This window comes from Charadrius vociferus, unplaced genomic scaffold (genome assembly GCF_000708025.1).
Source record: "Charadrius vociferus isolate BGI_N301 unplaced genomic scaffold, ASM70802v2 scaffold61, whole genome shotgun sequence".
In the NCBI taxonomy this organism is placed as follows: Eukaryota; Metazoa; Chordata; class Aves; order Charadriiformes; family Charadriidae; genus Charadrius; species Charadrius vociferus.
Genome location: NW_009646945.1, coordinates 3,533,425 through 3,555,278, shown reverse-complemented (window position 1 = coordinate 3,555,278; position 21,854 = coordinate 3,533,425). Strand labels below are relative to the sequence as shown.

At 38.1% G+C, this 21,854-nt stretch overlaps 1 protein-coding gene across 1 annotated transcript in view; it reads right to left on the bottom strand.

Annotated features, from left to right (window-relative positions):
- Positions 1–11,529: 11,529 nt before the first annotated feature.
- PARD3 (par-3 family cell polarity regulator) overlaps positions 11,530–21,854 on the bottom strand; it is a 480,197-nt gene continuing 469,872 nt past the window's right edge. Inside the window, exons 28-29 of the mRNA XM_009895122.1 lie at positions 15,691–15,818; positions 11,530–12,061 (exon numbers count right to left, since the gene is read on the bottom strand). Of these exons, the coding sequence (XP_009893424.1) occupies positions 11,668–12,061; positions 15,691–15,818 (522 nt within the window). The 3' untranslated portion in view covers positions 11,530–11,667. The remainder of the gene's footprint in view (positions 12,062–15,690; positions 15,819–21,854) is intronic.

Sequence of the window (21,854 nt, the reverse complement as noted above, 5' to 3'; positions counted from 1 at the left end):
ACATCAAAAAACATTAAAAAGGAGATATTGAAGCATCAAGAGAATGTTAACCTGTTATGTTAGGCACTATCTTGAAAATGTATTTCTGACTGAGTTGTGGTATTTACAGGCCAGGTTTTCAAAATGAGTCTCTATTATTGACCGTGTCCAGTCTGCAGCTGGAAGTTCAGCACATAACATCATTCTGGGCTTCACCCTTTCTCTCTCCCTCCCTCCCTCCTCTTGTATGATCTGAGTGCTCATGTTTTCCATGCTCAGAGTTTCTGAGACTAAAGACTAATGCTTCTCATTTGGCACCCAGGTCTTATTGAGGCATGGTATGCTAAGTGTGTAAAATTACGTCTATGTAATATTGCTTTTAACTGAGCAAACCAAAAGGCACAGCAAGATCATCAAAGATGAAATTAGAAGACTTCGGGCTGACAATAACATAAATTTCTATCAGTGCAAGCAATTAAAAACTAAGGACATTGCCAAAGGATGTGGTGAATTCTCCCTCCCTTACCATATTAAATATAAACTGGATGCCTTTCTGAAAGGTTTTCTTGATTTCAACCACAAGTTACTGGGTTTGATGTAGGAAGTATTGAACGAAATTCTACAATTGGTGTTAAAAAGGAAGTTAGGTAATACACTCGATATTATAGCGGTCTCTTCTGACCTCAGAATCTCTCCAGAATCTATCTGTACATTCAGGACTAATTTATTAAAAGCCTGGCTGGCTGTTGCGGGCAATGAGGTATTGCAATACTTCAAGGGTTCTGTGAAAAAGGACTGTTGCCAACATTGCTGACTGCAGTCAGCATTTTCTGAAGATCATAGGAAGTGAAAATACAAAATAAGCATCCTTCTGATTCATGTATATTTCCCCCAAAATGCTTGCTTCCAAGTATTTTTCATTATCCAGCAACTGCACACCTTAAAATTTGAAATAAAATATTAAAAATTAATATCTTCCACTAGCTTATGATACTTCTTCTCTGTCACACAAAATAGATGTCTAGGAAATATTACTTCTGCACACTAAGTAGGGATGCATCTCTGGCTGTGAAGACCTTGCCTATAAAAGTCTACTTGCCTAGGAGCAGAGCCTAATCTGAAAATACTCAAAGAATCAGCCAATTAGAAAGCTATCGGTATTAAAAATTTAAATTTTCATTCAGTTCAAAGATTAAAAAATGGTAACTAAAGACTCCAGGGCCTGATGCTAAGACACAGTTTGTCAAGTGCTTTTAGACAAATCTAGGTCTTGTGATAACACAATACAATCAGGCAGTCTGCTGCTTGCTGCTGAGTTTGGTACCACACTCACAGGCTGACTTGTGTAATTTAAAAAATTTGCTAACAAACAGGACAAGCAGCATTTCTCACTTTTGGAATCTGTGTTACAAAAGGAAGCATTTTTCATCCTCTTTGGGCAAAACGATTGGGTAGAGAACCAACTTAACATCTTTGTGAAAAAGAAAAGGGAAAAAAAAAAAAAAGGAATCCCAGAAGTTTTTTCCTGAGTCGTTCTCTCTAAAAATGCAGAAAATCTTTCCTTAAAATAGGTCAGCACATTAGCTACTACTTGATCTGAAAACTGGAAATCTGGAATGACTGCGGAGGGGCTCTATACTGAAAGCTTCTGAGAAGACCTTGAGAGGACTCCTCACAGAGATTTGCCTGTTTTCTAACCCCAGAGACAAATAGAGATGTGTTGGGCTTACCAGGGCACCTGGTCTGGGAACCCCTTTGGTAACACGGTTATCCTGGAGGTGTGAAACCAGCCCTTCTGTTTTTCCTCACCGATCTACAAAAAAGGGGTATTACATCAGTGTTGTGCTATGCTGCTTTTTTGATCCAGCTAAGAGGGAACAAGGGAGACACACTATATGGAAAAACATTTTAAAATAAGCTCTCCCCTATTCTGTTCAAAATCTAGAGTTGGCTCTAAGGGACAGAGTTTAGGTTTAGACTTTGCAAGAGAAGAATATGCCCCTTTGGTATCTTGTATGATCTTCTCTGAACTTTTACCCAGCGTTAATCCACTAAGTGTACTGTAATAAATTAGTGGGGGAAAAAAAAGAGAAAAAGTTTTTTCATTGGTGGCTATGTGGGACTGTATTTAAAGAAAAGCAAGCAGTTCTTTCCATATGTTGAATGGCATTCAAGATCCACATGAGCATTCGTTTTTACCTTAGACATTCATCAGGAATGTGCTGGCAAATATCACAGGCAGAAAAATTGCTGGAAAAACTGGTCAGGGATTTCTATTGTTCAATATTCTTTAACTGTTCTTTGCTGTATCTCTTTTAATTAAAGGCTATTACTTTGGCATCAGGGTGCTCCAATTTTACCAGAAATCGTGACACTAAAATATACCATATATATTATAAGAACACAATCTAAAACATATTAGCTCAGTGACTGCATCCTTAAATGCCTACAAGTTACAATGTGTCAGAAAATCTGGGTTAAAAGGGTTCCAGAACTGAAGCCTAGTCAAAGGGAAACAGCAAGAGAGTTTTATTTTACTGCCTGCTCTGACAGGTCACTGGATTTTGATTATGCGGTCAGATATGGTATTCATCCCCTTGATAATGAAAGGTGGGTGGCTGGCTGGAAAGAAAAGGCACGCAAGACGGCTTTTGGTCATTGTCTGCGCTATTTCTAGTAATCCTCCTTGCTGTCTAACTCATGTGTTCAGGAAGGATTTGGGCCCGTGGGGTAAGTGGAATTGAAATCTCTCAAGAGGAAAAAACGATAAGGAAACAATGTGTACTTGCCAGCATTTTCAGGAGAAGATGTTTAACAAAAGAAGCAGCCTGTATTCTGTATTAGATTACTGCATCGCCGGCTGTATTGCTTTCACTGCTGCCTCACAACGCCAACTCAAGACAATAGAAGGACTGTTGCTGCTCTCCCGGCTCCTCGCTGAAACTTTACCAGCTGGATCCAAATACCACCGATCAAATGTCATAATAATGCAAATCACTCACCATTTAATAAATATACATGGTATTTATAGGGAGATAAACCCTTAACCGCATTTCATTTATGGTCTAGTGTGGACTGGGAGAACACACGTGGTATAAGGAGGAGATAAATCAGCTGCTCTGTAACATACCTTTTTCCTTTTCTTTTTTTTTTTAATATCTGTGGAGCACCAAGGCAGATTTCCAGACGCTCCTTCCCAGCCCGAGTCCTGCATCTCAATCCTTCTGCAGCAGAAGACGTTACTGTGAAATTCACAACATGCCATGTAATTCAAGAGAAATTTAACAGTTAATTTACATTAACATTATTGCAACAGCTTCTCCTGTGGCAAATGGCAGCCTACCATACAGACAAGGCAGGGTAGTTCCCTGTCCTGCTTCCTCCCATCTTCTGTTTTGGGGAAAGGTGTCCTGGCCTTCTTGGACAGTGAATCACCAGCTTTGTGTGAAAGCTTCTGAGGAGCAACTATGATAGTCATGTTGGCACAGTGTGGTGGTATCTGCCCCCATGCAATTAAGAAAAAACACAGCTTAGTTGTCCAACTATGGACAGACACAGCTAAGTTGTGCAAGTCTTCAAAAGCGAGAAAGACGTGGGCCAGCTAAGGTACAAATGCTTTCCTCGTATGCAGAAGGAGCAAATGTGCTTCAGGCTCATGCTTACCGTGGTCCTGCACCCTCCACCTTCACTCAACACCTTTCCAAAGGGGCTGCACTGGAATCACCACGTTGCACTTGTTCTGCAACGCCAGAGGCACAACGCTGGGACGTGCTTCCACCATGGCAGCATGTGGAGCTCTGTTTGCCATCTGTATTTATCTGTCCAAATCTTCTCAATCAGTTTTACAGTTGTTTAGCTCCAATCACTGTAGACTGTGACATTTAATACCAAATACTCTTCCAACATTCCCACATTAATAAACACAAACAGCGAATTCTCTCCCTGTTGTAATGATGATTTCTGGCATCATTTAAAAGTGCATATTATTATGCCAGCATTAAGAATTGGTACAGCTTCATGCAATGCTGGAATATATATCCGAAAACTAATTTACTTGAGTTGTAATGTTAGGATTATCCTTCTGTCTTTCATGACTGATGCTTCATCTGGAGAATGCTTAATGTTTTCTTGTCAATGAGTGTTAACTCAAATGAATTATTCCAATCTGTTTACTTTGTCCCTTTCTAACAAACCCAAATTATAATTAAAAAGAAAAAAGAAATGCAAACAGCATTGAAAACATAGTATGACAACATTGTGTAGATTTTTCTACTCTTAAGTCCACATCAATAAGCAATTTAACAATAGGAGAACTCTCAATGGGAGACCAACAGATGAAATTATTGTAGAGCAGAGCCTTGGATGAAATTTTTTCTTTGCCCATGTAATTGCATGCAGCCATCCTTGTGTGAAATCCCCCATCAGATTACAGGGTTTGTTGTATGTAAATTGAAGACTAAATGCTTGGTAGCACCTTTCAGCTCTGCAATGCTGGAAATGAGTTTTTTAATAGGAAATTAGATTAGTAATATTTTAGTCAACAAAAATGCAGAAAATTTCTGCATAAAGATGAGAAAATTATTCATGCAAACTGACTTTAAAAAACAAAAATGAACAATTGTAAAATTCTGTATACTACTATTGATAAAAATTTCTGTGTATTATTTTTTAAACAAAGAATGGAATATTCAAACACAAATTATTTCTGTTCTGCTGGCTGTAGTATTAACTGAGCTTTTGGGTAGCAACAGGTTGCATAATTTAGTGGCTTCTATTTTTAATATGATTTTATACAGTTCTCAAAGTAAGGAACAATATGTGCAAAATTACAATGAACTCAGTCCAGACTATAAAATAGACTTTTGGAAACCATCAACCAGGCACTAAAACAAGACATTGCCATTTCCAGTCCCCGTTATGCTGCAGTTGATTAGACTAACCCTCGATGGGTTTCAGAAGCTAAAGTGAGAAAAGACTTCTTAAACTTCCTCTGCAAATGCAAAAGTAGTTCCTCTAGCATAAATTTGCTTTCCTTTATAGCCCATACCCCAGAAAACAATGGATCAGGTATCAATAAATTATGACTAAGATTATTTATAAACATTTATTAACAGGGTTCTTGCAGTTTGAGCTGGACCACAGAGCAGAGCTGGAATGTACCATACACTGAGAAAACCGAGGAAGACGTGTGTCATAGACAGGAACCAACAGATGACTGGAAGAATGAAACAAAACGTACATCATGATTAGGCACAAAGTTTTAGGCAAAGACATTCCTGTTCCTAAGAGCCTACTGGCTTTTAATAGCCTGGCTACAGCTGAAGTATTACGAAGCTTTGTGCTTGCCCCTAAGGAAGATATAAAATGTGATGGGTACCCAGAAGGGGGTCTCAGACTTCAGCAAGTTCTATGTGGGAATAAGAAATATATTGGTGGAGCAGTGAAACCTAATGTCTTCTCCAGCTTGCCGAACATGAAGGTGATAACTGTTCTGGGCTCCTGGCAGAAGGCTGCAGCTCCTCGAAATCTCTTAAAATTCCTCTAGATAGTTCTTCAGCTTCAAATTGTGACCACAGGAATGTATTTCCTATTTCCACAAGGAAGACATCTCTCTCTCCCTCCCTCTGTAAAAGCTTTAAAGAAGTAGTCCCTTAGTTAAAGGAAGAGACCTGAGGAACTCATTTTAACTGCCAAATGTAGCAAGACCCCAGCTATTACTGGTTCCAGCAATATGGTCTGTACTTGTAAATGAGAATATTGCTAGGACTAGGAATATATCTAAAATGGGACAGTCATGCACCTGTTGCAAAAATTCATACAAACCAACTTTAAAAAAGCTCCTTCCACACTGAAAAACACCCAAATATGTATGAGCTCTTACTGTTGGCAACCGTATTCTGTCGTATATAGTATAAAAACTAAACACAGCCCCTGGTCCCAACCACTGACAATCAAAACACACCCCAGGGAAACCCACAGAGGAAATAATGGAGGGACAGTAAAGTTGTTTTACTTGTTCTGTTGTTAATTCACATCTTACAGGCTACACAAGAGAGTGAATCTCTAAGAGTGTCATGAGTTTTGCACTAAGGTTACCGCTAGCTAGTTTATCTCTTTTTATGGCTTTGGGGCATAAAGGGGAAAAAAAAAAGGCAACTACTAGTGGCTGTAATGGTGACAATAGTGGAAGGAAAGTGGAAAACCTTTTTGCTCGCATTTTACTCCTCTCCCTCACTCTTCATTTCTTGCTTTATTTTCCTAAGACAAAGATTACTCCAACAAACAAGAAGATTAAAATCAGAAAACTGAAGCTATTATCACCCGCGGCTGTCATCCCTTCCTCTCTGACAGATGTCACTGCAGTTTTCAGCTCAACGTGTGAATGTGAGCCCATTCCAGACCTTGGTTGCTCTAAGATGTGCAGCTGAAAACAGTATTTTGGGAGCCAATTTGCAAGGGAAGAGGGTCCTGGCATCCTTTGGAAGGGCGCAAGCAGCTCACGTCTGTTTGAGCTCTGAAACCATCAGCCAGTCAGACAGAAAGTGATACTTTTGCTCGCATTTTACTCCTCTCCCTCACTCTTCATTTCTTGCTTTATTTTCCTAAGACAAAGATTACTCCAACAAACAAGAAGATTAAAATCAGAAAACTGAAGCTATTATCACCCGCGGCTGTCATCCCTTCCTCTCTGACAGATGTCACTGCAGTTTTCAGCTCAACGTGTGAATGTGAGCCCATTCCAGACCTTGGTTGCTCTAAGATGTGCAGCTGAAAACAGTATTTTGGGAGCCAATTTGCAAGGGAAGAGGGTCCTGGCATCCTTTGGAAGGGCGCAAGCAGCTTCCTCTTCCATCCGCCTGTCTTTAAACCACAGTCACGTCTGTTTGAGCTCTGAAACCATCAGCCAGTCAGACAGAAAGTGATACTTCTAAGGAATTATTATTTTTTTTACAGTAGATAGCATGCAGTGGGCATAAATATTTTCAAAACTTTCCTTATTTTTTTTTTCCTCCAAAGCTCCTGGGCTTGATGTTTTTCTTCATCTCACTGAGCCAGTACTCTGTACAGTCCCTGCAACTGCCTGGGAAGTGTGCGCTGCGCACAGAATAGAAATCAAAGCCATATTCTTTAGGCTGCTTTTGTGTAATCCCAACTCAAGCTTCCAGTCTCAATTTTAAAAATATGATTAAAGTGTAAATTACAAAAGATAACAGTACTCCCAAGGACAGAAAAATATTAAAATAAGTTTGCAAAGCTAAGAGAGAAATATCAATCACTGGCAAGAAGCAACCTAAGAGATGAATGAATTGCATGTCATTTAGAGAAACAAATAAATGCAACAGAATTAATAAGCAGATGTAAAAGAGAGAGTGTGATGCTGATACCAAATAGAAGAGCTGTGCAAGAGGGCATGAAAAAATAACCATGTGCATCAAATCATCAGCTGGTTTGTGCACAGATGGAAAAAACTCTGAAGAAATGCTACAAGATTTTTTGAAGAGGGTTTCAAGCTGGACATGAATTAAAGGCAAATGAATCCAATCTGTGCCTCTCACTCTCTTGCATATACACGCACACACACAAACCCTACTTCAACGAAGTCAGTCCCCCATCCTGGATTTCTGACCCTCGCTTTTCCTCTGCCAAGTTAGGGATGAACTTTAAATTGTGTCTGGAAGGCCAGGGTGTGGTGGCACTACAGTAGCATTAAAAATAGATGAGTTTTTTTCTGTGTTTGCATTCCTGACAGATTCCTCACAACTCCTATGAACTAGACTGAGAACTTGGGAAAGATAGATGTAGGAACAGTCAGGCATAGCAAATAGAATTAGGAAATATTTTGAAAACAGACTTGCAAGCCAGGACACGCAATAGCCAAATTCACTTTAAGTTTCAACAACGCAAGTTCAAAGGTTTGAATTACTCAAGAATATCCTGTGTTTAGCCAACACTGCTAATCTGGTGCATCTCTTCCTTGTCTGGCCAAGGTTTCTTCCCTTCCCTTCTGAACATACTGATAAATGCAATGTTACGCACACTCATAAACAGATAGAACGTGAGCACAGCTTTGAAAAGCGGGCCATATATCTACAGTCATGATGGGTTTAAATTTTAGTTTGTTGTTCTTCCTGCTGTTTGCCAGCAATAAATGGCAATTGTACTTTCTGACCATGTTCAGCTGGGCTCTATGCCATTTTTTGCTGTTTTTGGTGGCAAAGTTCTCAAAGACATATATTAAACTATCTGGCCCTTGCAATAACTCACTAGGGCTGCACTCTTGTTTCCAAGGAGGCCCTACAAGAAGAGAGGAAGTAGGTCTTTTTAGAAAGGCAGCAGTCTTCTGCATTAGTAATATTAAACTTTCCCATGGAATTTCAACAGCATTAACAAATTATTTTGATAAAAACCCAGCAGGCTTTGCAGATGGTTTTTTTAGGGTTTCAACAGAGAAAAATGTGCAAGCTTTACACCCACTCCTCGATGTTGTAAGCTCCCTTACAGTCTGTCCTGTGACCATTCTTAAATACACTAATGTTACAGAGTTAATCTCATAATGGTAATGCGTCCACAAACAAATTACTGCAGTAATGTAGTTAGCTCAATTAACTTTTGAATCTATTCACTATGCAGAACTAAAGGTCATTTTCTATTAAAATACCTCCCTCCCACTTCCTTATCGCCCTTTGCAACTTATGGGAGTTAATATTAGAAATCCTGTCTACGCTATGTCAGGAAGAAGACAGGATGACGAAGCCAGAAAAAGACCTTATTCTTTACTAACATAACACAGACATGGCCCAAAGAGAACATCTGCCTTCTTTCACGAACACATCTAATTATGGCAAATTGTTAACACCTTGAAGAGGAGTTTCATAGAAGGGTAAACTTTAACATATGCCATCCTCACACGTAAAACATCCCGTACTTCATACTTTTCCAAACATATGCCCTTTTTCCAACAACAGTTTATCAAAGACCTTATTTTGAAAAGGACTTCGACCTGTTTTCCATTCCTGTGGATGCATTTTTTAGTGCTTGCAATTATTTGCCTGTCCAAACAATTCCACAGAAACATCAAACTATATAATCTGGGAATGCAGTCAGGAGATGAGACAGCAAGGCCTGCAAAACTGCAAATGCAATTATCTCCCCACTCGCAACTGTGAGCCACTACAACTTAGGTCTTTTGCAAAATCATGCCTGTGGTTTATTTGGGCACCGAAAGCTGCCTGTCCACCTTGCAGCTCCTGCTACCCTTCCCCTTGAGATCCCACACTAAAGTCACAGTGAATAATTTGACACTATTATTGCCATGGCAACAGCCTGATGTCATGCATATAGAGAATTATGATTGACATTCCTGCAGTATTCAACAAAAGGAGGAATGAGGGGAAGAGGGAGAAAACCAGACACAGCTCCAGTACTAATGGGGGAAACAGAGTATCACTGGCACTGTAAATATTGCTTTATTCATAAATCTGCCTTCTCCCATTTTTCACCATGTCAACATTCCTGTGAAGGGCTCCCATCAGAGCCCAAAACACACACTCGGAGCAGAGGGGGCTTCCCCACACGCGCTTGGATTTGGCCAGAGCGCAGCGGGTGCCCTTCTGACAGTGCTCTCCTCGGGGAGAGGACCCCACGCTACAGCACGAAAGATTCTTGCCACGAAGGTTAGTCTTAAGAATGCACCTTTTAAATGTCACAGGTATGGCCTAAAATAACACAAGACATTAAACTGAGTGTTTTTTCCCCTCTGAGGGTAGTCTTCAGGTGTTCAGCTGGGCTGTAAATCTTCTTTTCTTTTCTTTTCTTTTTCTTTTTTCCCAATGTTTATAAGCACTCACAGAAAGACACACGCAAACCATTAGGAATAGGATAAAATAACATCTGTTAAATATTTTTTAAACTCAATGTCTGCAGCAGTTCTCATAAGGGTCTACAGGCAATACCAAGACAAGGATGGAAACAGCCTTTTATTCTAAATTTCATATGTACACGGAAAGCCGTTTTACACAGTTTGGTAAATTCTGCGTAAAAGAGCTATTGTCATCCAATGTCACTGTGCTTACGCTAATAACAACTTTTAAACATGGAGTACATTATTAACAACAAAACCGTTAACAAACAGGCATAAAAGACACAGATATGTGTGCTGATATTTCACATATATTCTAGAAACAAGTTGGCGCAAAAATAAAATGTGCCAGTAAAAAAAAATAGGCATTTTTTTAAAATCACGCAATACATGATTTTCTTTCTTGCTTTCTCTCCTTCCTTTTTGTACACGATATGCTGAGATCCATTCTCAAGCCTTTTCACATCAGGATTTGCAGGCACTTCAGCAACCCAGCTATATTTTTTTACAATACATGAAGTTCAGACCAACAAACATAAAAACAGCTGCTGCAAAAGAAATTCTCATATCCCATATGCACATTCAAATATTGCTCACTGCTAGAGCAATCTTTTTTGCTTTAGTTATTTTTGGATACTGACATGTTTCCAGGATGATGTGTAACAGTTTGTCTCCACTTATCTCTCATTCATATACTTAAAGTTTTATTTTTAATGTAGCATCATGATGCAACAATACAGTATACGGAAGCAGAAGGCAATTGTCCACGAAGCTTCACAAATTGTAAAACGAGGAAATTGTTTTCTTTTCAGTGTTTTTGATCCAAAGAAAAACTTTGACTTCTTCTGCTTTTGCTTTAAGCTATCTCCAAAATTTGCCCAAACAAAGACAACTGTGTATAAGACGACTGTGGCATGATACCCTCCCTAGTTCTCTTCCTAGACACAGTTGTCATATGACCAAATTCATTTAGAAGCAAAGCAAAGCAGAACTCAGTTGTATGTTTGTACATAATTTCCCATCTTTAATAAAATAGTAAAATATACTTATCAAGGGCTTGGCTGTGACTGTATAAATAGTCTCTCTCCAGTTATTTCATTTGTCATGGGCTGTGTATTAAGATTATAAGGCAATTGTACCAGGATTCTCAGGATAACTGAAAGCTTAATATTGTTTTCCTCATGAGTAAGGATAAAGGCTTTTTTAATAAGCTCAGAGTGGGGAGAGAGAGAGAAAAAGAGTGCATATGTGCATAATAGGAGAAGGATAGTTTTTCAGCATATAGACACTTAAATATTGATCAACAAAGACTGGTAATGACTCCACCATAAAACATCTTAGAACTGTGACGGCGATCCAGAGTAGAGCTAAGCCTTATCCACTCAAGAGTGATATGTAACCCTCCTCCTGACCCGAGAGAAATAAAAAAGGACATGTCAATGCTTCCTTCAACCTCAAATTCATTATTTTTATGCCACAAAGCTGCACATTGGTGTAATAAGTCACTGCAAAGTAAAACACATTACAACAAATCCTAATAATAAGCCATTGACAACTACTGGACTGGGCTACGCGACTCAGTATGCAGGGGCGGCGTTGCTCACTTCTGCTATGATTGTCAAATGGTGGAACATCCTTCCATGAACTCAACACTTGAGATAGAACGGCAAAGACATAAGGCCCACCAATGCTTTGCCCATGTTTTTAAAGGCACTGAAACAGACAACGGATATATTCCTTAGTACCATCAGTTTAAAAAGTTTTCAAAATATGTCTTTATATGAAAATGTTCCTTATTGCATGATAAGTTGATCTTCATTTTCTTCACCTCAAGAATAAAATGGTCTTCCCTTTTCTGGTGTTTGCAATCTGTTCAGCCTCGCTACCTGAGATGGTGAAGGCGGTACATCTTGCCTGAAAGGACCTTTAGGAGGGGTATAGTTAGGGTCCTGAATTTTCTTATATGAGTCATAGTTGCTAGGCCCTTCAGAAGAAGTTTTTTTTTTCAGTTGTTGTTCTTTCCGCCTCTGCTCTTGACGGAGCAGTTCTTGTGTTTCTAGCATTACCCTGGCATTGAAGCCATGTCCTCCCATATAGCCATTCCTCGATCCCTGGTAGCTGGAATATCTGGGATTTTCCTTTGCAGTCTGGAACCCTTCTCCAGGCGAATAGCTCTGCTCCCAGGAGTCTTGAGATACAGAACTGGCATTTTTTCTGCTTTGCCTGGAAAGAAAAGTGGGAGAGGCTTTTAAGACAAGTATTCCGGTTCCCCTTCTACTGTTATTGTCAACAATCTCTGAAAAGAAGGGTGCTTCTGCAATGCCATCAGGTTTCCCCCAGCTATAGTATTCTTCAGAAGTCATGTTCTCTTCTCCCCCAAAGAGGCATCTTGCCTCTTTTGATGGGAGAACATTCCCTATAGAATTGAATTATATTTCTAGGCCTCTCCAGGAGGAATATATCGTGAAAATCTATCCAGTGCAACAACCACCATCATGTTCTCAAGAAAAACGTGCTACGGTTCAGTTGCAGACTAGGAAAGACCGTACACATTGCTGTGCTTCCTAAAAAAAACCCCCAGATAACAGCCAGCACTTGTAAAGTCACTCATGAAAGATGTGAGACCAGACTCACACTTGATTAAAAATGCAACAGGCAGATCTTTAAAACGCTTGCTCTAACACTGCACAAGTCAGAAGATACAGCTCATTATTCATAGGGAGTTACACAGATCACAGAGTGGTCAGGGTTGGAAGGGACTTCTGGAGATCATCTTGTCCAATCCCCCTGCCAGAGCAGGGTCACCTGCAGCAGGTTGCACAGGATGGCATCCAGGCAGGTTTTGATGAGAGTTGCTTCCTCCTATTTGCAGAACTAAGGAATTTTGTGATATCAGGAGCATCTCCCAGTTTGCTATAGCTTTCATAAAAGAAAAGGCAGAGATAACCTTTTTTTCTCCATTTTTTTGGCTCCAGGGGGTAGATAAATAAATCAAATACATAAAGAAATAACAAATTCTTATCTCTTTTCACAATAAATCATCACATTATTTTGAAGACAGATTATGGTTTTGAAATAGCTTTAATTTACTATCAAGCTGCTAGATGCTTTTATGAATTTAAAATAAGATTGGTGGTGATAAACTAAAACAATTTTGTGCTGAAGCAAAAGAGATACCCACTTTGAGATTAAAATTAGTGTACGAGACTCAAGCAGTAAAACAAAATATATTGCAACATTAGTCAATAAGAAAATCATTTAGTTGTTTATATATGGCTTGGTTTTTCACGTCAACACACATGACTCAATGTGGCCTCATCCAGTGAATATGCAGTGGAGCGACAGGAAACCCGGAGAATTTTTCTACCACTAGTAAAAGTAGAAAGTCACCTAATGTTTTTGCAACTTTCCTTCCACACATATAATTTGAAAATGACCATATCCACCTTATTTCATAATAGATTTTGAGACCTCTGGATGAAAATTGTGATTCAGGATGAATGTAAATTATTATAGCCCAAATTACAACATAATGTAAATTCTTATGCAAATTTTTATAGCTGTTCTTGGTATTCGCATATCCAACTTTGCCAAAGAAACAATGTTTCTGAGCCATGTTTTATCACTCCCTGGAACAAAAGCAAATTGAACGAACCTCTGTAGGCTACGAAACTGTCAGGTTTCTGATCTAGAGCAAGATAAATTTTAAGTACTAGAAAATCAACTTGGAGTTAAACATTGCTTTTACAGTTTCACATGGGACAAGAGGATGACTAGTTGAACTGATTTAATTTACTGACTGTTTTCTGGTACTTATTCAAAATTAGTTGGCCCACTTTCCCTGTCTTTCTGGGAAGATCCTTTAAAATTGACTCAAGAGTTTATTTGCCTTCAGTACTAATGATTTGAATGTACAAAGGGAAAAAAAGGAGGCTCCTAGAGACTATACAAGATGAGAAGCAACAAATGCTCAAGAATGAAGCCAGTGCACCAACTTTAATCATTGCAAAGCCACAGTTGCAACATTAAGCTTGGGAAAAAAAACTTTCAGAGTAACAGTAAGATTTCTTTAAAGATCAGTCACAGAGTTACCAACAGTTTGAAAAGCTGGAGAACTGGATTTCCTGGCTTGTTATAGGAGTATAGCAGTATTCAAAGCACTCAACTTTAGCCCAAGGTCCTGAAATTCTGTCTGCTCTCAGCACAGCTCAAATATCCAGACTGCTCAAACGAGGTCATTAAATTATCATGAATTACTCGGTAACATGCATGGCTAGCTTGCTAGTTCACTTCTCATGTTGAAAACCACATTGAGTGATGTTCTCAGTCACTCTTTTCAAAACAAGCATTTCTATGACCCAAAGCATTAGTTCTCAGTCACTCTTTTCAAAACAAGCATTTCTATGACCCAAAGCATTATTTTCCAAATTTCTTGTAGATTAATTTTCTCCTTACATTTATTAATTTCTGCCACTGGAACTGCATGGCAACTGACTTCCAACTTTTAAGTGCTACCAGTGATTGAGCAGAACAGGAGAAGTGAATTTTAAGAATCATAGTTTTAAAACTAAAAATAAACACCCCAACTTAAAAGTGACACTAACATCTGTGCTCTTCCACTCAATCTCTGCATTGCTGAGGCTAGCAAAACTGAAGGAGAATTTCTCAGGAAAAAAATATGGCATTAATAGATGTGGTCACTTCAGAAGGAAGGTAGAGAGAAGAAGCAAAAGGAATATAAAGAATTCCAAAACAACAAACTAACAGTCTAAGAAAACACAGTCACTTTACATTTTCCTTTCCCACCTTCCAAACTTAACAGAAAAATTCTACACTGAAAGGTGTTATAGCATGTGAAAATCTGAGAGATTTGTTTTACATTTGAAGATGTGGGTAGGAGAAGAGCTCATTAGATAACTTTGATTATAAAGCTTCTATTTGTTTCCAAAAAAAGTTGTGATACACTTGGTAAAACACATGTTGTCATAAAATTTTTTTTCCACGCCATTTCCACACAGGACACAAAAAATAATACAACCTTCTTGGAAAGGAATTTGACACCAACCTCCGGTGCAAAGGATTCTCCATTCAACCATTGCCACTGATATTTGAAAATGCAAAGACTATTTGCATAATGCTTAGCTATGATAGTTAATTTACAATAAAGATTGGGTAAAAGTAATAATTTTTAAAGCTAAATATCAAGTAAAAAACATTTTTCCTTAACAGCTCATTTTAAAAAAATCTAAGATTTTTTAAAAATACAGATTTGTTTAGACAAAAAGTATATTAATTTTCAGCATTCTATTGCTGATGACTCAGTAACTTAGAAGAAATGTATACACTGGAAACTAGAAACTGATTTTTTGGACAGAGTTTCTCAGTTCTATATTCTTTTGTTTGAGGTCTTGAGATACTTTTTTCTTTTAATTTTTCCTCTGTATTAGCATCACAAAGAGAGAATTTCTACCCAGTAAGGAATTAGGCAACAGAAGAAGAAAATTATCTGACATGTCAAAAGGGGACAACTCATGTCATGCTCAGGAGACTTTTGTAATTGCAGAAAATTAAACTGGATGGTGTCCCATGAAGAATTGCTTTTTTTAATGTCTCAATTCCGTTGGGTGCTGAGTGTCATCAAATCCCACTGAAAACAGCTCTGAAGAAATTCTGCTAAAATAAACAGCTACAACATGCTCTCACTTAAGAAATTTTATGCCTCTTCCTCACTGAATACATTCCACCTTATATCAATGCTAAACAAAAGTGTCTGCACTAAGTACATTTTGCTTCCACAAACGAAATTAGCTCGAGGCTCACATACACTGAATAGCTTCAGACAGTTACCATACCTGGGTAATGAGCTGTACTGCCGCTGAGCTTGTTGGAAACTCTCTCTTTCTTCTTGCCGTTGCCGCTGCATTTGAACCTCCACTGATACTGAGTGTCTGCCACTCTGTGAGTACGTCTTGGTGCTTGGCTACAAAATGAAAACGAAAATGTCTTTAAAAAAGCAGAAAAATACCCACAAAAGAGCTATCACTTAAATTACTATTGTACACATAAACTTGTATTTGTTTCAATGCACAGCTCAGGTAGCTCTTTCATCATAATTGCGTCAAATTCTGACCCGTAACAGTGGCCAGTGCTACAGATTCTTTTTCTGACCTACCATGTCCGAGATGTATCAGGAAAATATTGGTCCAGAATGGGATATGCTTTTACTGAAATTTAAATTAAGTCTGTGGAACAGATCTGTGACCACTGTAAGTTAGCCTAGCCATGGTAATGCTAAGTTTTACACCTCACTGAGGATCAGAGGGAGGAGGGAGCACAGCAGAATTTCGACCCTCACCAGTATGCTCAAGTGATGCTCTCCCTTATTGGAGCCATCCTATTTTGCTGCTGGTCCAGACACGCACCGTTTGCTTTTCTGAGAAACAGGGAAACATTCGCTGGTTCGATATGATCAAGTAGATAAATTTAGCAAGTCCATTGTGGACAATGGGGAATCCTGTATCTCTGAGAAGGATTTTAGATAACATCTTAATGAGCTGATGATTTGAAACTTTGAGGCCAATACTAAGAGCAAGTGAAAATGGATGGCCTTTCTGGGAATACAGAGCATTACTGGTTAAGATCTTTGGGGTATGAAAAAGTTTATTCTTGTAGAGATATCCCTTTTCATTTTACATTACTACTTTCTTCAGATTTTGCAATTTCAAGTTGCAAAATAGGGTGCACGGAAGTCAAAGAATGTTATGGGCTTTCCTCATTGTTTTAATAATAAGGTTTCACCTAACAAAGAAACAGAAACATTATTTTATCTCCTTAAAAGTACCAGTTCTATTCAAAACACGTCAGTCTAATCACTGGGAGGTTAGGGAGCATAGCCACTTGGCTGAGCCTGGGACCGAAACAGCTTGTCTCAGTCCTGCTTTTGTTAAAGCACTTTCTGCCATTTCATCTGTGCCTTCCCTCAAATCGAACATCTCTTTTGTTTTTCACCATTATAATTTCTGCAGCAGAAAGATACCGTAATGGCTGACAAATATCTGAAAGATAAAAGGCTTTTCAGAGCTTCTTACATTGAAGACAAGTTTTAGAACTAGAAAGTTGTCATTTGTGACACAAACTTCTCCTTTGTCTTACTATGCAGTCAAGTATCTGTAGGTAGCCAGAAACACAACAAAATTGAAACAGGTGTAAAACTTCCAGAAACTTAATTTTCAATAACAATACACTTCAGACCGAGCATCAGTCTCAGCTCAGAATTTAACAGATAGATATAATTTGGTGAACAGCTGCCTTTCCCCTTACGAGAAGATTATTGAGCAAAAAAATCAGAATGTGAAAGCATAGGCTATGAGTAATGGAGACCTTGTTTAAAAGAAGCCTTAATTGATGTCTACTTCAGCCATTGATGTCTACTTCAGAATAAATTTACGCTCTAAAAACCTCAGTAAAACAGTATTTCTAATGAAAAATGCTTTAGGAATGGTATGATGAAGCAACAAGTTGAGAAAACAGAATCATGTGTCAGCCTTGTGGGAAATTTTCTTAGAGATGAATAAGCTGTACATATGTATGTCCAAACCAACAACCCCCATGGAGATTTCCTACTATATTGAATAAGGGCAACACATACAGAGCAGCGTTTCAGTTATTGCATATGTCAACATTTCTAACTTTCTTGACTTTATTGAGAGTCTTCTGACATTTGGTATTTTATTGAAGGGCTCAGCTTATGGAAGGGAGTGATTACCTGAAAATCACAAGATTTATTTGTGAATTCTCTCCAGTGTGGTTATAAGCAGCTTACAGAGAACCAGGGGGAAACTTAAGAGGTTCCCATCTCAACTTCTCCATAAGGAATAAAAACATTTAAACTAAGATTTTAGAGCCAATCTCCTCATTTCATGGGTTCCACTTTAACAATGTTGGAAAGCTTGCATAGAGTTGGAAAGCTACAGTTATGTCATATGTGAGAAAGTAGTTATCACGGATAAGACATGAAATCAGAACTGGTTCTCTTTATTTGAAAACAGTTTCACTTTTTTCAGTACACTGTAAATATAGCAGATCAAAGCATTTTACAGCACAGGGAAGGGCTAAATTATCAAACAGGTGGTGCTAGAACTGAGCTGCTGCTCAATTTCGGTTTATGCAAGACACTAAATCACCTCAACTGGAAAGCATGAATGCGAGTACACGTACACACATATGCAGAGAGCTGGAGGCACCACAAAAGCCTTTCCTAAACAGACAAAGGTTTTGAAAGACTATGAATGGACTAAGATCAAAAAGTAGCTTCAGAAATTTTTTTTAAAATCCACACAGGACCCAATGGTTAAATAGAGGCAGAGGCTCTCGCGCCTGTCTGCCCGCTGTAGCACACGCCCAGACTGACTGGATCTGAGGAGTCAGGTCTGGATCCTCAGCACTTCACAAAGAATTTCATCTAATGGACAGCATTTATAAATTGATGGGTCTAAAGGCAAACATCTAAAATCCATTATCTGATTTTCTGAAGGTATGAGTACCTGCATGCCCTGTTAAACTAAGTGGGTTTGCAATTTTTAACTAATCTCAAAAAGATATTTATTTAGAATCCTGTCTGCATGTTGTTCACATTTACAGTAAGCTGTTCATATAATCGAATCTGCTATCTGATTTCAAGCATCCAAATATATGGCAATGAGACGTAAAAAATACTCCTTCTGTATGTAATCACATACTCCATAACATATACACACAGACAGGTACATTCAATCAGCTTATTAATGAAAAGGCCTTTCTTTCAAATCTTGTCATTAAAAACCTCAGTGATATCATAGTGAATGCCCTTGCTAAAGGGTTATGACGGTATAAAGACTTAACATACTCCTTTTTGGATCCATAACTTGTTCAGAAAAATGCAAATCTCCATACAATGATCTATCTTTAAAATATGCTTGTATCTAAACCAAAAGTATTTATATCCTAAGTAAGCTCAGTCTTCAAAAGCTAATTGGTAATTTTGTCTCAATCCCCAAAGTATACTTTTATAAATATATATTTACATGAAACATATGCACAAACACACATCTATACACATGTATAACCCATTTATGTTAGCACAAAATGGAGGCAATTAAAAAAAAAGTTGAACTATTTTCACGTCTTTCAACAGCAAAAAACCCCACCGTGTATAAGGAATACACAGAACAGTAATTTTAACACTGATATCAACACAAGCCTAAGTACAATTATAACAACCTGAAATCATCCAAGAAACCTGGCAACAGCTCAGTCTTCACAGTGCAGATTGATAAGAACTCTGGCCTTGTTTGCAATGAGATGTATGACAAGCACTGACCTTTTAAATCAGGATGCGGTCAAGGCCACAATAACAACCAAAGCTGCATTATACAAATAAACGTATGTTCATGTCTTCAACAATACATTTAAGTGGCAATGATAGTTATTGCATTCAGCATTGTTAAACAATATTCAGCACATAAAATTGTGCTTTAAGATACATGAAATTACGCGGCTCTCTTCTCAAAGAGGCATTAATTTAAAACCAGGGCTGCAAAGTTAAAGGTTTCTACAGAGTTCTCACTTTATTCAAACAACACCTTTTCATTTACACAAAATGTACCTATGGCTCATCTTGCGCTGACCACTACCAGCAGTAAAGGGCAGCATGTTTTAAGGGTAAAGGTCCCTTTTCCCTTTCCTGGCTACACCAGTGGTTGCCCACACAGTTTCCTTCCCTGCAGAGTGGCACTCCTGTCCATGGAGGGTAGCTCAGCGTGGTGGCAACGTGGGGATCCTCCAGGACAAGCACAGATCAAAATTGCCACAGAATTAGCGGGAGGAGATCACGGGGGATCCAGAGCACTGGGTTTTCAGGGGGATTCAACCAGTTCAGGTAACAGGTGATGCACCAGTTGAGGGGGGACACCTATCTCACAGCCTACTGCCAAAGGGAAGAAGCTGGCAGAAATACCTACTTGAACTCATAGAACTCCTTTGTGCTGATAAAGAAATGGTGAATAGGGAGTTTACTAAAGGAACAAGTCCCTTAGTATTTTCCCATTTATTTAAAAAGACCATTATTTAATATTAAAATAAATGTGCTATTTTTTTTCCAGATGAAGCTCTGTGTTTAACCAAGAAGTCTGAAATTCATCCAGGGAAGTCGGTATACACAAGACCCCCAAAAAGTCCATGCTTCTTATAGTTCAGCACTAATTAGGAACAGATAAGATTAAACGACCTTGTCTGCTTTATGTGCAAATGTACTTGGCACAGATGACAGACAATCCAGTAACTGTATATCAAAATTCAGAATGATAAAAAACATTCAATGGTTCTGGGAGATATCCTTGAAAACTATTTTTACTTCTATCTTTTTGTTTATGTTGCTATGGTGAACAGAACATATAGTAACTTTTCTTTTAAAAATTCCCAATAGGTGTATGTATTAATTCAAACACCATATAATAAGAAAATCCCCTTACTTTGTGTATCTTTCTATGGTGGATATGTAGGAAGCTGAAAGGTGTGGTATAGGACTCAGATTTCCATTCTGTGTACAGCAGCAGCATGAAGAAAATCTTCAGTATGGCAGAAACAAAACACTTAGAGAGCCCTGAAATGTTGCCTGGGATATTTGCATCCACTGCATACCTATGAGCTATAAATATATTTGTTTACAAACCAAAATTATTTCATTTCTTTTTAAAATCTTCTATCTTCATTTTCTGTTTCACATAAATTAGCAGACTGAAACCAGTGTTTCAAATGCAAAATTTTATAAAGTCAGGGTCTAAATCTCGGTAAGAAACTGATGGTATTTAATGAAATACTTCCCAGGTTTGGCACAGAACGGATATTAATTAAAAAACTGAAGAGAAACTATCTGTGGAGAGGCTGCCCTGCATAACTTTGGTTTCCTCTCTGAAACAGATTGGGGTAGGACAAACAGCAATTTAGCTCTGAAGAGATTCTTTGTCTACTGAAATGCTCCATGAGATACTGCCTAATAATCTTGAATAAAATAGCCTGAAAGAGACTCTTGAGATGGATTCATAACAAAGATTTAATATACTACTTTTCTTTCTCATTAATGTGTTGAGTAATTCTACATAATTTACTACCTGATATAAACTTTAAAGTGTTTTGAATATAGTTTGTTATTCATTTTTCCAAGTAAAATAAGTTCGAGTGGAAGTTACACCAACAAAAATCAGGCTTTTGTTTTTGTAAAAGAATTTTAGATTATTTAAAATTCTTTATGTCTTTGAATAGGTCAAGGACCTGAATAGAGGGATAAAATACAAGTACCATAAACTGATAAAAAAGTTGGGTTTTTTTCTTTAAATCTGTGTCAGAGACAAGATCTACACATCAACACACAGCCAAAAAACCAAACATAGTCCCTAAATTTTCTGAGCATCTATCTATCAAGCCATGCCTAAGTATTTTATTAGGACCTCTGGAGTCTCTCCTCTACGAAAATCATGCAGCTATTTACCTTTCACGAATTTGTGCACGTAATTAAATCTATACTCAGATGAGCCAGGTAGTATATTTATTTTGACCCAGATAGCTGTTATTTTGGGGAAAAAAAATCTTTTTATTTGACTCCTAAATATTTAAAGTAGAGTTTGCTCAGCTGCTCTCTTGATGCCAATTTTCTCCCACCATCCCAATAGATCTGGGATGACTGGAGAAGAACGTATTTCTGAATGATATTTGCCACTTTCCATTTTTAGCACTGATTTTTTTTTATTGAAGATGAAGACATAAAGCACAACTTTTGTCTCTTCTGCATCTTTGTGGTGTTTTTTGATCATCGCTGTGCTTCTACAAGCAGGACTGGCAAGCAGTTGTAGTGTTTTCAGTGGATTTATTATGCTCTTTTTTTTAAATTGGATCATTCACTCCCATGACATTTAGGGCTATAATGCCGTGTTTTTATTAGTGAAGGTGGGGATTTGTTAATTAAGATGTGGCTAGGCAAAAA